The 15,948-nt window shown below is 46.4% G+C and overlaps 2 protein-coding genes across 5 annotated transcripts; one reads left to right on the forward strand and one right to left on the reverse strand.

The window, feature by feature from the left end:
* The first annotated feature begins 82 nt into the window (after positions 1-82).
* DNALI1 (dynein axonemal light intermediate chain 1) lies at positions 83-4,106 on the forward strand. Of its 2 annotated transcripts, XM_086764878.1 has the most exons (6): positions 83-198; positions 286-380; positions 457-626; positions 1,235-1,413; positions 1,691-1,855; positions 3,351-4,106. In XM_086764878.1, exons 1-6 carry the CDS (start codon positions 118-120, stop codon positions 3,384-3,386), a joined length of 726 nt encoding a protein of 241 aa, XP_086621004.1. In that variant the 5' UTR covers positions 83-117; the 3' UTR covers positions 3,387-4,106. The 2 variants fall into 2 exon arrangements, with proteins under 2 accessions (XP_086621004.1, XP_086621003.1); XM_086764877.1 differs by having other exon boundaries at positions 83-380.
* A 199-nt stretch (positions 4,107-4,305) lies between these two features.
* Positions 4,306-15,614, reverse strand: GNL2 (G protein nucleolar 2). Of its 3 annotated transcripts, XM_086764873.1 has the most exons (16): positions 15,442-15,614; positions 15,262-15,346; positions 14,061-14,155; positions 13,426-13,565; positions 12,537-12,721; positions 12,012-12,078; positions 10,560-10,718; positions 9,883-9,996; positions 8,962-9,090; positions 8,167-8,271; positions 7,900-8,058; positions 7,645-7,752; positions 6,863-7,293; positions 6,086-6,165; positions 5,372-5,466; positions 4,306-4,486 (listed from the first exon to the last, which is right to left on the reverse strand). In XM_086764873.1, the coding sequence occupies exons 1-16, from the start codon at positions 15,503-15,505 to the stop codon at positions 4,337-4,339; spliced, it is 2,166 nt and encodes a 721-aa protein (XP_086620999.1). In that variant the 5' UTR covers positions 15,506-15,614; the 3' UTR covers positions 4,306-4,336. The 3 variants fall into 3 exon arrangements, with proteins under 3 accessions (XP_086620999.1, XP_086621001.1, XP_086621002.1); XM_086764875.1 differs by lacking the exon at positions 9,883-9,996; XM_086764876.1 differs by lacking the exons at positions 15,262-15,346; positions 15,442-15,614 and adding an exon at positions 14,618-14,946.
* Between the last annotated feature and the right edge of the window lie 334 nt (positions 15,615-15,948).

Consider the following 15,948-nt stretch of genomic DNA (forward strand, 5'->3'; position numbering starts at 1 on the left):
CCGGAAGCACTTCCGCTGCCGGGGCGGCCGGTACCGCCCTCGGGCGCTTCTGCGCCTGCGTGGGACCCGCGCCCTCCGCGCAGCGCCGTCGCCGTGGCGACAAGGGCCGCGGCCGCCATGGCGGCGCCGCCGGACTCGCTGGTTCGGTTCAACCCGCCGGTGCTCATCAGCCGCCGCACGGAGCAGTGCTCCCCGGGGGTGAGCGGGGACCGGCGGGCCGGGGCGGCGCAAGGCTGCGCGCCACCCGCGCCCATCGCACGCCGCTGTCTCTCTCTCTCTCCGCAGGCCCGCTCGCCGAAGGTCACCCCGCCGCCCCGGACGGCGGCCGCCGTGGCAACCGCGCCGCCGCGGGAGATCCTGAAAGTCGTCCTGCCGCCGCGGTGAGGGGGCCGCCCCCACCCGCGCCCGGCAGCGCCCGGCCCCGCGCCCCGTAACGCCCGCTGCTTCTCGTTGCAGGGAGTGGGAGGAGGGGAGGCAGAAGTGGGTGCAGGAGGTGTCCAGCGCGCCCAGCACCCGCCTGGACGTCGTCCGGCTGCAGGAACAGCTGGAGCGGCAGCTGCAGCAGAGGCAGGCGCGGGACACCGGCATCTGCCCCGTGCGCAGGGAGCTCTACTCGCAGTGCTTCGGTCAGTGCCCAAAGCAGCACCCTCACCCTCCCCGGGGGGCTGCGGCTCCCGGCTCCGCGGCCCGTCAGCGCGCCTACACACAGCATGCCACAGCTTCTGCTGTTTACAGCAGTAAAAGATGCAGAGAAGCTTAAAATTCTCTTAGTTGTACTTAACCCAATAGTTATTTTAAAATAACTTTCAACGCTGTCTAGCTGTTAAGCACTCTTACGCGCTCTGATGACGCGGTAGTCTTCCAAATTGGTTTGAGCAGGATTCTTCTCAAAGCTCTTGACTCCTCTGGAGGCTTCCCAATATCTGCAAAAAATCATTACAAGTTTTTAGGTGTTTGCTGTCACAGCTTTGGTGGATCAGTATTACTGCTGTTAGCATAGGTTCTGTACCAGCACTCAGCTTTTATTTGCTAGCAGTTGATGGTATAGCTGTAATGTAACAACAACAACAACAAATTATTACCATCTCTAGTAAATAAATTACTACCTGTAGTAGATTTTGTGGTGCAGAGAGTGGTTAAGAGACAAGCAGCTCTGGACCCTGTCTGTACCCAGCCTTCCCAGATAAAGGTGCAGCAGCTGCTCTAACCAGATTGTCGTGCCCTTTCTTTAAAGATGAATTGATCCGTGAAACTATAATTAACTGCGCAGAGCGTGGGCTGTTGCTGCTTCGAGTGAGGGATGAAATCCAAATGACCCTCGCTGCTTATCAGATATTGCACGAGAGCAGTGTTTCGTTCGGCATGCGGAAGGCGCTACAAGCCGAGCAAGGCAAATCTGACATGGAAAAAAGAGTAAGTTGGGCTGCTGACCCCATAAAGTAGTTTTCTGCACATGACACAGCATAAGGATATCACATACAAAATTTAATATAAAATCAGTTATTTCTATTTCCACTGGATGGCAGTAAAGATCATCAAAATACCTAATTGTTTTTCTTAACTGCACTTCATAAATCATATGCTATGGTATCTGGAACATTTAAACTGTCCAACATACAACTTTGTCCCATCTTAACTGAAAATTGATTCTGAACAAACAAAACTTGAGACATCTAGACTCTTCTCCAAGATTGCAGAGCTCGAGGAGGAAAAGCGGGAGTTAGAAAGGCGACTGAGTGAAGAGAAAGCTAAATGCGAAGCTATTGAAAAGCAGGGAAATGAAAGGCTACAGAGAGAAGAGAAGAAACACACTGAAGAGATTCAGTTCCTGAAACAAGCAAATCAACAGCTGAAGGTCAGTAAAAAAAAAAAATTCTAAATCTTCTAATTTTGTAATTAGAAAGATATAAAAGTGTAACTGTAAGAGTTACATTTATGATGTATTTGTAGTAATGTTCCGCTTTCTTTAAATTCTCAATGAAATGGGAAAACAATGGTTTTGCGTTCTCTCCTCCTTTGCTCAGTCACTGCTGATCGTTACTAGTAAATGTGATGATGCAAACAGCGGGTCACATTGACTGAATTCTGGTCATACGCACGTTTGCCAGGGAGAGATCGCAATTTGTTCAGAAAATTGTCAGTTGTTATCGTCAGCTGGAGAAGAGCAGACGCGTGCAGCTGAACCCCAAATGCTGAGGTGTTGAGCTTGACTGATAGCCCAGGAATCTCTTTCTGCATCACTTGGTTGTACGCTTATAATAGCACCCCTTCTCAACTACAACATGGAAAATCTAATTAAGACAAATTAGGATGTTTTCTTTCTTTGCTGCTGGCCATTCAAGTTGACTCCATGGTAACAAGACACACCATTAAATATTATCTAGTAAGAACAACTGTGTACTTACGCAGTAGGGACTGCGTAATTAGAGAAATAATTCTGTGCACGCTACTTTGGTGAAAACAGAGCTTCTGCTCATTACTTTGCTTTTGTAAAGAAAAAAAAGCTCACAAGTTTTGAGTAAAGAAAAGACACTATCGTAAACAGCCTTCAATGTTTCTGGCTACAGCTGAAACTGTTTCCTTTCCACCGAGCTGCTTTCCTTATCTTCGCTGTTCCTAGTTTCTCCTTTCTAAACCATCAACGTCTTCAGGCCATCCTGAAATGGTTTAGGGCACAAAATGGAATAAATGTTAGCTCAAGTTAAGTGTTGCCGCTGAATCCATGCTTCTTTGTTGAAGCACAAGTATTTTAACAGCTGTCTATGTAGCACTGCTGTAGTTTATTTTGATGGCAGCTCTAGGAAGAGGACAACCTAAGATTCCTGGAAGCTCCGTACGCCGCACGCTCCCTAAGCACGGGTAGCTCTCCGATCAATCTACTAATTGGGCGTCAAGTTGTCTCAGGAGTGAAAAGCTTGCTGTTCCCAGCTACTTTTGTCCCAGAGTCAGAGTTTGCGTTCCAAATACTAGAGAGCCAAATATTTAATTTAGCTAACACAGTCCAGCCTGAAATCAGAGAATTCAGACCACTGTTTCAACAGCTTTTATTTAATTTCCTCTTCACTGCTTTACATTATAAAATGAGTCTTTCATTGTATGGAACCAAGGCCAGCTCTTTTCCTCTCAGAATGCAGCAAGTGTGTATGCCAAGAATGAAAAGCTAATTTATAAAACATGTAGTAAGGAATGGAATAGCTAGGGAAAAAAAAACCCTGGCCTGCTTCTCTTGAAGTATTGCAGCACCCCTCAGCTCCTCGCTTTGAATATCTAACAATTTATCACTTTTCAGCAACGCGGGTTTATTTTTTAGGTTGAATCTAACTTGACTTACTGTCTTACTTGTTTTTCAGGGTCAACTTGAAAGCATCATTGCACCAAATAAGTAATTTTTTTGTTGTCCTCCAGGCAGCGCTCAGAAGAGCTGTCAGAGCAAGAAGTTTGCAATTAGTGACAAAGATTTGTCTTCGTAAAACAATCTTGAATTTTCACTTACCGGTAACTGAAGGCAGCATAGTTGTATTATTTCTTTCTTTTTCTCTTGAAGAGATGTCAGTCAAGAGCTTCCTTAATTACTGCACCCTCTTTCAATGCCATCTCAGCATTCAGCTGCTCGAATAGTGAACCTGCCTGGGACTTGCCTATATGCTAGATGGCCTTCAAAGCAATAAACTAATAAATTTTTTCTTTATATGCAAGCATCTCTGTAACATGATTCATTTTAAAACGTTGTAGAAAATTCACAAACTATATGCAAAGTGTCTGCGATAAATCTAAGTCCTATTCACTAAGAATCAGGTTGCAGGTAGTGCTTGGACAGGTGTTGGGAGGGGCAGCACAATCCCCTCAGAACCGTTAGTCACCTAAGATGAGCAACACCAAAGCTCTCGACGTGGTTATTTCTGAGCAGAGGGGTACGAAACCATTCCAAGCATCACTCCTCAGGGGAAGCACGCGAAATCCTGCCCCGACGTACCTGGGTAACTAGCTGGTTGTACACAGCATGCAGACGTGGGAAAGAGGTAATTCACTGGAGTCGTATGAAAAACCCCATAACGCTAGTTTCCAGGAAAAAAAACAACCCACCACCGCTGAATAACACTTCAGGAGATGTTTTGCCAGTGCAGTGTTTACTGGCCTTAGATGATGATGTGGAAATACCAGGATCTCCAGTTGCATAAAGAACTGTCAGATGATGCAGAAACAAAGAGTGAGATGCTACTCCTGGGAACAAGACAGACAAGTCAAACTAGGCTTTGAATGGGAACTACAAATTTTATATTAAAAAAAGCCACTGCATACTAGAGCTGTTTTATGTAAAATTTAATAGAATAAGCAGTTATTGCTTATGTTTGTATTTTTTGTGCTTTGATCTTTGTCCCTCCAAGCCAGTTTTTTTCTTGTTCTTATTCTTATTTTTCACGTTGTGAGTTTCATAATACCGGACTCCAACTTTCTTGGACCGCTGCTGCCTCTCAGCTCGTCTTCTCTGTAAATGCACACAAAACACATTAGCAAATCCACAGTATCCATAGCCTGAATTTGTTTGCATTCTTTCAAATGTTCTTCACTTTGCATTCCACATGCCTTAAGTAAAATCATTTCAAACAAAATATCACTGCTGTGAATACATGGACTTCTATACAGAATTCACCCACGTTCTTAAAATCTTACAAAGGAAGACACGCTTTAATTTTTACAAAAACAGTAAAGAAGATACAAGGAGCAACCTGGTGTGCAGTGTCACATAAGAGGTCTTCAACAGAAGAGGTGACAGAACGTTCATAAACAGAATTTGGTGTTCCGCTCCCCTCTGACAGTGCTAACAGCCCACAGCAATGCTCCAAAAAGCCCCTGCTGTACGAGTTTGCTTATGGATCACTTTCGAAATCCTACAAACAGATTATTTCACTTGGCATTCAAATTATTAAAGAGGAACTGTCAAGACTTGACAAACATGAACAGAAGATAGCAGCACCAGCGCTCTTCGACAGAACAGAGCTGCCCATCTAGTTCCAAGTTCTCCCATCTCCCGGCGTTCAGACCCTTGCTCTCTTAACGCCTTCAGTGGGCAGGCTGACGCTGAGAGAATAATTATCCACCAAGGATCCTCCCTTCAACACTCTTTCTGTCCTGGTCACCTGCTGGACCTTTTTATGGGTTCAGCTGGAACATGCTACTGTCACAACTCACGTCAGCAGCAAGTCACCCTGTCTTCACATTCCCCCTGCCTCAGTTACAGTCCCTGCGCTCTCTCCCTCCTACTAGTGCCCGATCTCAAAGCTCTTAAGTGATAATGGGCAATCTGTGCATAAAAAAAAGACAGCTCTATCACTCTGCTCATCTCTGTTTTACTCTGAGAAATCACACTCACTTCTTTGGATGTAAGTTTCTTGCAAGGCTGTTTATCCAAATGGTCATCATCATCTTCCTCTTCTGCTTTCCTTTTCCTTTTCTTCTCTGTGTTGCCTGCCAACAGCAGAGATCACATTCTCAGGCATCTTCCAAAACAGCCATCTGTTTGCAGAACTGAAGACTGGGGTCTCAGCAAAGCATTCCTTTGGTCCTATTTTAATGGCTTCTACCAAAACAACACGCATGCCCCTTACCAGAGAATCACTCGCTATTGCTATGAAAACTGTTCTTGAGTAGCTGATTGCTCAAAGTCCCGTGCAAGTCCAGAGGATTTCACAGTCTTGTCCGAACAGGATTCTCCTACGTGATTTTGCCTTTAATCAAATACACTATGGAAACTGAAGCCACAGACTCCTGAAGTCACCACAGTAAATCCTAGAGCCTGAAGGAGCTCTGTGCAACCTCCCCACAGCACCATTCTTTTGGAAATGCAACACTTGTCTTCACTTTGCCTTCGTTCACTAGTAGAGGGGCATACCTTATTCTACAGAGAAAGGCTACAGCAGGGTCATCGAGCAGCCCTTAGGTCAGCTACAGAAAGACTTAAATAGCTTTAGGGGAAAAAGAACTTGCAATCAGGAGCCAATGAATGCTTCTCCCCCTAACTCCCTCTCTTCTCTTGCTCACAGGATTTTGAAATGTAGATTAAGAACCTCAACTAATCTTGTTTTACCTCTGTCTTCAGTTTCTTTGGGTTCTTCAGACTTCTGCACAGATTTTGCAAACAGTTTTTCACTCAGCTGCTTAGGGATTCTACAAAAGATAAAATAAGAAAAAAAAAAAAAAAAAAAGAGAGAGGGAGAGAACGTCGTTACACAAAACATAACCAGTTCTGAGAAGAGACCAGCCTCCAGGAGACGCCAGGAGCTCAGCAGCAGCAAAGCCACAGACTTTGCACCTAAAAAACGTATTACGGTAATCTTGTCTCTGAAGTTACTGGGCTTGCGCACTGAGCAAAGGGACAAAATGTAACACTTTATCTTGAAATTTTAGTCCTTACAAAGCTGGTGGATGAGCTTTGCTAAAACTGGGCCTGTTGTATGAGCTAGGATACTCTTGTACATGCATGGAGACGCAGTTGGCACATCCACGTAGGACATCAGCCTTGGTACCGCTCAAGAAAGAACCAAACATCAAGGAAAGATGTGATACTGCTACCCAGAATACCAGAGATTTCTAATCCATAGCTTCAGAGGCAGCTTTCCAAAAGTGAGAACATTTTTAGTTATGATGGTAAATGGGACTTCTTGGAATAATCTTTCAAAAACAAACTGCTGCTTAGGCAAAGTTCAAATATTTATAGGTAAACTAGACAAGCTGTGGCAACTTGTGTGTGGCAACACAGAGGAACCGCTCAAGCAAGTCACAAATGGAGTGAAACTACAAGAGAACCACATGAAACCTTTCCCCCCCCTGCAAAATGCCCGAGTCCCTGCACAGGTTCAGGTACCTTATTGCTGAGAATCTCTTGGCTTTGGCTTTATCCAGAAATTTTTTATATTTTGCAATCTTCTCCTCCAAAGCCTTAAGAACTGCCTTAGAGCTCTCTTTGGCGCCTTGTACAGCCAACTGTGATTCCTCCTCTACTGAATCTTTATGTTCCTCATTTTCTTCTTTATCCTCTTCCTGCTCCTCCTCTCCAGAAGAATCACTGTCTGTTTCATCAAAGCCTGGCACATCTACAGGAACCAGGTCTTCTTCTGAGAACTGGGGTGCTACATTAATCCTCCCAAAGTTCTGCCGAACATGTGACATGAGTTGCTTCATTTCAGTGTCTGTATTATTCTCCTCTGCTGGTTCCACACTTGCTGCTACCGACTCAGAGAATTTCTCCTCATTATTATCTTGGCTTGATGGCATAGCTACTTCCAACACTGGAGGCTACAAGAAAGAGGGTAATGGGTATATTATCCACAAAGTCCGTCCCACCATCTCTGAGAGCAATTTCCACTTTATCTCTCTGGAAAAAACTTAAGCTGACAGGCTAATGATGTGATAATTACTGACATTTCTGGTAGTCAGATGATTGTAAAATGGCTCAGACACCTTTGTGAAGAGCATTGCTACCTGGTCCTCACCAAATTCAAGTGAGTGTCACCTGAATCACCAGACTTGGGCAGAGCCCAAGACATGCTCTACCCAAGTTACATGGCACTCTGGGAAAAACAACAGTGAATATGACCAAGAAAACTGAATATATGCAAAGAGGAGGCTCAGGCATCACATTCTTACCTGTGGACCTGTTTCTGCATTTGGTGGCTTCACAAAGAATGGAATTCTGCCTCTCTGCCAGTCATTGAGAACCATCTTGCTCACAGTCTGCAAGTCGGGCTCACCACCCTGAAAGAACCCAGTAACAATTTATATCCATGTTTGCAGGGCACACCACCCTCCTATTGCCTGTAAGCAACAGAAACATTCCTATTTCCCATGTTCAGTAACAGGCCACATGCTCTTCCAGCCTGCAAATGCAGAAAGTTGTCACACCTTTAGGAGTTTTCCAGTCCTAGAAGCAAGTTTCTCAAGGAAGTCTTCTGTATCCGTCCAGGAATCAATTTTGTACGTCTTTCTGATGTACTCTGGTTTGGCTCTTTCCAGCACAGCACTAATATGATCCTCAGGGCTCTTGATCTTTTCAACTTGAACCTGAAAACAAACGGTAGACCATCAACCCTTTGGAAGGTGTGCATTCACTTCTTTGAACCCATCATATTGATGACAACAGATTTTCCAGCATTTAGCGCTGATACGTACCACTCCCTTCAGCACAATGTCTGTTTCTGAGTCTCCGGATGGATAAACTACACCCGGGCAGTCAATGAGAAAAATCCGCCGCATCAAGGTAATGTATTGCCACACCTGAAAGAGATCCGTAGTTCCCCACGTTACCTCCTTCCACACAGTTCTGCTTTTTAAGCGCATAGTTCTCATACACAGGAGTAATCTTAGGAACTTGGTATTAACACACAGAAACAGGATATAACTTGGCATTTTTGTAAGCTAGCCAAGACATACTGCACCTTGCTCCTTCTGTATCAGCCAACGCTATCCCTAAGTTTTGCACCAAACTCATGGGACCAAGGTGGGAAACCACAATCGCAACAAACTCCGATATTCTGTGGTTTTCCTCTTCCTTGATCCTTAACTTCAGTGATATGTATGAGTGAAAAGAACAGGCTAGCAAAGAAGATTCCTGTAACTTTGTCTTCTTGTACACTCTCACGTTCTTGAAGGACAGTTAGAAAACCAGCACTAACAGAGCCTGGCAGCACAAATATATCCCATCATTTGATCTGGGAAAGCGCAGACACAGTCAGGGCAGCCGGGCGTTCGGATCACAGCACTACAGCGAGTGGGAACTCAGGAATGCTTCCAGTAGCCGTGCTTCAGAGCAATGCCTGTTGGTCAGCCACTCCTCAGGGTCACACAGCCTGTACGGTTCAAGTGCTAGACTTGAAAATGTAACTGAGATGATTCTACATTAATTCTGTCTTTGACAACACACTTACATAATCAATTTTTCTCTTTAATGTAGGGATCTCTTCCTACCTTTGTTTCACCTGCAATAGGGGCCACATTGCAGACCTTCTTAGACCGTAACGTATTGATCACCGAGCTTTTTCCAACATTTGGATAACCAATGAAACCCACGCTGATCTGTTTCTTGTCAGAGTGCAACTGTTAAGAAATAACACATCTTTTTAACACCTCATAGAGAAAGACAGAGCTACCGCTACAGTTCTGAATATCTGAGGAGCTACTGTTCTCAGTATATTGGAAAGCAACGGGGACTCCAAAGTACCAGATCAAAAAATGAGACCAGCTCTTTTCTGTCAAGAGAAATGTATAAGGATACAACCAGCTTGCCATCCAAGAACTCCAAGCACTGAAGCAAGTATTTCCTACTTTAGAAGGAAGATGTGAACCCCTTGCACTCCTTGTTGCTTTAAGATAACTTGTGAACACCTTATTTCAAAACCATTTGGGCTGAGAAACCAAGCAAATACAAGCAGTAGCTGGGGATGGAACATAGACGTGTCTTGAAGAGACACTAACTAATCTAAAGGCAACGGGAGGTGCCTTTCTTGGAAAAAAGAAGACACTTAAAAGGAGAATATCTTAATAGAATTACGCAGACATGCAGGACATAAACAGGTGTGAAATGTGTTCCTTTCTTCCACACATTCTAGTGAGACCTAGTAGCATCAGTGGGATACTCTGCCTACAAGAAGGCCAGGCACTGACAGTCAAACCCACTCTTTCTGGATCTCCTCAGTATGACAAACATTTTGAACATATCTGAAGGACTATTTTCCATTTTCTCTCCAAAGAAGGGAGCTTTATTGATGGAGCTGTTTGCTGACAGAACGGCCACAGGAAAGTGTCCTGAACCCCAAACGCTAATGAAGAGTCCACACTAAACCCCCCACTCCGCCCCCAACAATAAAAATCCCCAAAATCATTCTGTACCTTTCCAAACTGCCTTAAAAGCTGTATGAAAGCACCTTTGCCAAAAGGGTTTGTGAGGCTGGCATGAAAAGCAAGTGTCGGATACTCCTGGGAAAGGACAGCAACCCAGCGCTTCTAAAGAGGAAAACATTACTCGGTTAGGGATCTTGTGCCGCGGAGGTAGTAAAACAATCTGCTTACCAGCAGAAGTACACAGCATCTTCACTCGGGTCACTAATGCAACCATCTATTAAAATTGCTATGCAAGAACCTTTGAAGCATTTCACCAACCCAATAGCTAAAAGGACTGAGTATTGTTTGTACAAAAGACAATTTCCCAAAAACGCCTTCACTGCTAGCTAAAACTAATTAGTTTAACAATATAAAGCAAACCAGCTGTGGTGGATATGGATCTTAAGCAGACTAACATTTAGCATACTCTGGAGACATCAGCTGAACTGTTAAATCCAGACAGAGGAAGTAGGGAATTTGTGGCTGGTGGGTGTTGCTCAACTCAGCCGAACTTGGACAGATTTACATCGTAATTGTTACTTTTACAGCAGGCAAGCAGAGAGTTCCCATTGACCCAGTTACGTTACGCCCTTTGAGACCAGCATGAGCACTGGCAACAGAATTAAAGCAGAGGCTACAAAAGGAACAAAGAAGGTCTGAGGAATAATAGGAAGGACTGTGCTTACAGTAGCCCAGGTAGGAATAAGATCACATTTGTTCAGGACAAAAATGAGATGTTTCCAGTGTTTCTCCTTTTTAAGGTAAGATTCCACGTGAGGGGAGCGAGTACCCATGGGATCTCTGGCATCAAGGACTTGAACAACAACATCTGATGAGTCTATCACCTGAAAAAAAAAAATCAGGCAGAAGGGAAAGGATTTTACAGAAAGTAAAACATCTATCTCTCCAAAATGAAAACTACTGATTTTCTAAACTACATCATTGATTTTAAAACTTTGTATACTTCACAAACAACTGTTACTTCCCCGTAGCAGTAAAGCTCAGACTAATATCCACTGACCTCCACTCTCTTCCCCTAACTCCCCTGCACATGCAGGCTGGACAGCTGAATAGCTTTTACCTGTTCTTAGGCACCAGGAAAATGCTTGTAGCACTTGGGAAAGAAAACACTGCACCCAAACAGGAAAATTAATTGCTTCACTAGACAAAAGCAATGTTCACCAACCATTCTGCAGCAATTCAATTCTGCCGTGTCATAAAGGAGCAGGATATAAAGTATGTTTTCTGGATCAATATGAAACACACAACCAAGCAGGAACCTGCTGTTAGTTCACTAAGCATCTACAGCAGGGAGCTGTCATTTTATGACTTGCTTCAAGCCAAGCGAATTTGTTTCACAGCTATTTCCTGCATTTTTGGCAGCATCTTACTGAAATCTGTTTTGCTCTGTCGTTCCCAACGCTTTTAGATCTAAATGAAAAGGTTTTCAGCTACATTTGAAAATTCAGAGCAAAAAGTCAAGCAACTTCACACCTAACAGTCACTGAGAGCACACAAACTGCTCTCACAACCCTAATTCATTCTCAGTCTCCATTTCTCTACCAGTCAAGGTGACTCAAGGGGAACCGAATGTCAGAGCCACCCACAAATGACCTATCAAGATGCTTTTAGCCTAAAGGGCATCCGATTTATTTGTGGTGAAGCCCCAGGAATCTAAGAGAAGCTACTCCCTCCGCTCTGCCTGTCTATCTCTAGATCATATATTTTAAGGATGTTTGTCCTAGTGAGACAAGTGCTCAAGAATCAAGCTCAGTCAGGCAGAGACTTGAACCTGAACCTCTGCTCTGTTCTATGGCTGGCTTTTCCTGTTCCCGGTTAGGTACTGTGCCAGTACCAAACAGAGCTGCGAGTCAGTCGGTTCAGCAGGCTGACAGGAAAGCAGGCAAGGGAATGACAAACTGGGGACATCTTCGCATGAAGAAAGTCACTGACTTTACGTTTCCAACAAACTTTACAACAAATTCAATTGTAGCGAAGCTTCCCTAACAGAGCAATAAATGGTTTTCTGAGCTTTTCCAACTGTTGCTGCATAGGATTTCCAATGCTGTGTTGAAGCACCTGACTTCTTAAAGGCTGAAAGACAGACATGACTCTGCTGCAAATTATGTGTTGCTTACCTTGTAGAGCTCACCCCAGACTCTTTTGGACTGTCCTTTCTTATATATTTCCTCTTGTGCTTCATCCCTGGAAGTGGATTACCAGAGACATCAGCAACCACAGTAACGGGGTTACAGTGTTGTCTTCTCCAAAGCCGTTTACAGACAAAAGAGGAGATGAGGCCCGAGGAACAGACAGGGGATTTAGCTCCCCTCCCCATGCTGTGCCTTCAATGCACTCCTTTGCAAGAAGATCCTACAAACACGGACTCTTTCCAAGGTTCCCATCTGCCCACTGGTCAGTTCCCTTATCTAACCCAAAAGGTGAGCTGGGAGATATTCTGACACGCAACAGAAAACAAATTATGAATAGAGATGGAAGGGTCCCACGGAAGCAAATTTTGCTAAACACTTTGGATTAAAAAAAAACCCAAATTCAGCTGACGTCACCTCCCCTGCTCCTCATGGATGTGCTAGATACTTCTCTAAAAATAAAGCTGTCTTTTCAGACAAGTAAACAATGAGTAATTTCTCCTTTCTATTTACCTTACACCAGTGTCCTCTATCACCAGGTCTCTGTCCTTGCCCTGATCATAAGATCCTGAAGAGGCTTCAGCATTCTCCACCAGAGACTGCACATCACTTGCAGAAAGATTCGGTCTTTTCCTCTGTGATTTGGGGCCAAACGTTGATTCAAATGTTTCTGTGTCAAGGATGTGAACTCTGGAGGTCTAAGGAAAAACAGGTTGGTAAAAAAAAACCCGTAAACACTGTTTTTTCCATCTCCCACCACACACAGTGTACAAGACCTTAGTTCAACGCAACTCTGCAACCTGTGACAAGAGTTACAGGCACTTTCCTAACAATGTTTGAGTTTTCCAGCTTAATCTCTGAGAAACCTAAGAGTGGATATTTAACAAGCAACAAAACACACTGCACTTGCCAAATAACTGTGCTTCAGTTCTTCCACCATAAATGATGTCAAATGTAATTAAAGCCGCAATGATGAAAATTTAGCTGTTATCTTTGATCATTTCTTATTTTTCTAACAAGTGCACAATTCTCGCCAAATTCACAGAGTTTTGTCAGGGGTAATTACAATCAAAACTGTAGCTCTTAATGCCTGTAACGAATGCCAACTTTTCTTGGAACAGCATCCAATTCATTGCGGAAAGTAGTGATTTGTTTTTGTAACGCACAGTTTAGTTTCTTGTAATTTTTTCCTTAATTTAGGTAACATTTTTACGACATAAACTTGGAAAATTTCCATATGAAAAAAATAGCTAGCAAGAGTCCGAAATAACAGTTCAGACATCATGGAAGAAACCCGGTAACAACTCAAACCTGGGGCACTAGAAATGAAGGCTGGGCGCACAAGAATTTCGGATTCAAGGTTCTGTGCACAGAATCTTCTCTACAGACGAACGATACTCACGTGTGGTTTAATTCGATCGTAGAAGAGGGACATGGGCAACTTTCTTTGCTTCATGACCACTCTGTAAGGATCTTTCATGACAGTTTCCATCTCTTCTTGAAATTTCTGTAGGGATGATTGCTTGATCACACGAGTGTTTCCTGCAGATAACAAGAAATATTGCACCTGACCATTCCTCATCGTAACTGCTCCAAAGACCCAAGGTGCGCTAATAAAATATTAATACTCCATCTGGAACGAAAAATACCAGTGACAAAAAATAGAGGATTTTACTTGAGACAACACCCAAATTAGCATAAATAAGTCAATTCCTTCTTTCCCACCATTTAAATAAAATTTTTAAAGTATCCCTAGGACACTTAACATAGCCAGGCTGCAGCACACATACACGTGGGCAAACCCCAGGAGACAAAAGAACCACACTTTAGGGGAGTGCGTGGGAAGCAAACACCTAAAGTACAGGGACACGCAAAGAGCGACCCAACACCATTCACCTTCACTTTCAGCACCTGTCCCGCACAGCACTGGGACCACAATTCGGAAATAAACCCCCTCCAAACACACAAAGTTCAACAGTTTTTAAGCTCGTCGAGTCTGAACATTGGGGGGAAAAAAAAAACAACCAAACAACTCACCAAACCATTTAATATTTGGTTCCACTCTTGCAACTGTGCCCGGTGCCACTGTTGACTGATATTGCAGAGGCTTGATCACTTTCCCGTGTTTGTTTCTAAGTGAAAAATGAGAACGCACGTAAATACGCACACGCTCCTCTCGCACTTTTGTTCGCCAGGCCAGAAGTACATCCACAAAATCCAGAAAGACCCTTCGTCTCGAACTGGTGCCCTGAGATCGTCACCGGAGACCTGCTAGTAAAGGCTCAACAACTCAAACACTGGAACAGAAGGGATGGCGGCCAGCACACGCTCACTCCAGCTTGAGCAGTCTCTTGAAGGCTGCTTACGTCAAAGAGTTGGCTTCTTGGGGTGCCAAAAGCACCATTTCCTAGTAAACCCCCTTTTCTTCTCTCGTGGGCTCACCTGGAAATTTTTAACCAGCTCTACCCATCAGCTGGTGCGGAACACCCCTCGGATAATTTCCAAGTTGAGACCTGGCTTAAATTTAGTAATTTTTTAAAAATACATATTCCCCAGTCTGCTTGCAAAACAAAGCGAAATCTGGCAAAACCAACCAGAACTGCTAATCTGAACCAGGACTCTCAGAAACCCCCGCGGCACCTCCGGCACGGCAGAGACACACGTTTGCACGGCGGGAGCTGCCCGCAGCCAGCGGGCTGAAGAGGCGTCTCTCAGCGAAGGAGCCGTGTGGGAGTCGGGTTCTTCAGACATTTTGAGGCGAGTTCTGGAGTTACGCTCGTGTTGGAAATTACGGAATTCTAGGCGGTTTCGGGTTCAGGACATTCCAGTGAGATCACATCAGGTGTTTTCCTGGATGCGCATCCCTGCGCTGTCTGGAGCTGGGGACACGGCTTCCCAGCTCGTGGTGCTACGGAGAACGCGGAGCGGCGGCTCCGTGCCAACCAACGGGCCTTCCGTCACCGCAGCTCCGTTCCCTCTGCCACACGGGCTGAACGCGCTGGCACCGGAGGCCACGCTGCCGGTCTGCACCCACAGCCGCTCCCCGCGCTGGAGGGCCCCGGCACGGCACGGCACGGCACGGCCCGGCAGCGCGTTTACCGGCGCCCGCTCACCGCCGTGCGCGGCGGGAGCCCGGCCTGCGGGGCCCCGCGGGAAACCACCCAGCGCCTCCGCACCGGTAACGGCGGCGCGGCCAGGCCGGGTCCCCGCCGCCTCCCGCGGTCCGAGCCGCGCTCACCTCCGCTCCTTCTGCCGGTACATGTTGAGGCGCCGGATGGTGGCTCGGTCCCGCATGTTGTTTCCTCCCGCGCCCCCCACGCGATCTGCGGAGACAAGATAGCGTCAGGTCATCAGGCCCGGTTCGGCCGGCCCGGTTCGGCCCGCCCGGTACGGCCCGGCCCGGCGCCCCCACACGTACCGGGATTGGTGCTGGCGCGGGAGGGGTTGATGGTGCTGCGGCCCTTGTAGCGTGGCTTCACCATCCTGCCGAGCGGGGCCCCCTGCGCGGGGGGGCGGCAGCACTCACGACCGGACCGGGGAGAACCGAGCCGCCGCTCCGCCACGCGCGCCGCACCGGGCAGGAAGCGGCGGCACCAGCACTTCCGGCGCGGGGGGTCAGCGCCATGACGCACTTCCGCTGAGTCCGTCGTCCGGCTACGCAGGCGCAGCGGGTTGCCCTGACAACCACGTGTGCCACGGGTCGCCATGACAACGCGTGGGGCTGGCCCGGCCCCGCCGCCCCGGTTCCCCCCCGGTTCCCCCCCGGTTCCCCGCCCCGGTTCCTTGCCCCGGCTCCCCGCCCCGTCCCGCCGTGCCCACGGGGCTTCCCAGCCCTCCCCAGCTCGGGGCCACGCCGCGGGAGCGCGGCCCGCGGGCGGTGGGCCCGCAGCGAAGGGCGGGGCAGGGCGGGGCAGGCCTTTTGGCG

This window comes from Chlamydotis macqueenii, chromosome 22 (genome assembly GCF_036417535.1).
Source record: "Chlamydotis macqueenii isolate bChlMac1 chromosome 22, bChlMac1.mat, whole genome shotgun sequence".
NCBI classification, from domain to species: domain Eukaryota; kingdom Metazoa; phylum Chordata; class Aves; order Otidiformes; family Otididae; genus Chlamydotis; species Chlamydotis macqueenii.

Coding starts and splice junctions, on each gene's coding strand:
- DNALI1 (XM_086764877.1), top strand. CDS start 118: ATGGCGGCGCCGCCGGACTCGCTGGTTCGGTTCAACCCGCCGGTGCTC. Junction 381..456: donor AAAGTCGTCCTGCCGCCGCG/GTGAGGGGGCCG, acceptor TTCTCGTTGCAG/GGAGTGGGAGGAGGGGAGGC. Junction 627..1,234: donor GCTCTACTCGCAGTGCTTCG/GTCAGTGCCCAA, acceptor CTTTCTTTAAAG/ATGAATTGATCCGTGAAACT.
- GNL2 (XM_086764873.1), bottom strand. CDS start 15,505: ATGGTGAAGCCACGCTACAAGGGCCGCAGCACCATCAACCCCTCCCGC. Junction 9,091..9,882: donor TTTTAAGGCAGTTTGGAAAG/GTACAGAATGAT, acceptor ATTTCTTAACAG/TTGCACTCTGACAAGAAACA. Junction 6,166..6,862: donor AAGAGATTCTCAGCAATAAG/GTACCTGAACCT, acceptor TATCTTTTGTAG/AATCCCTAAGCAGCTGAGTG.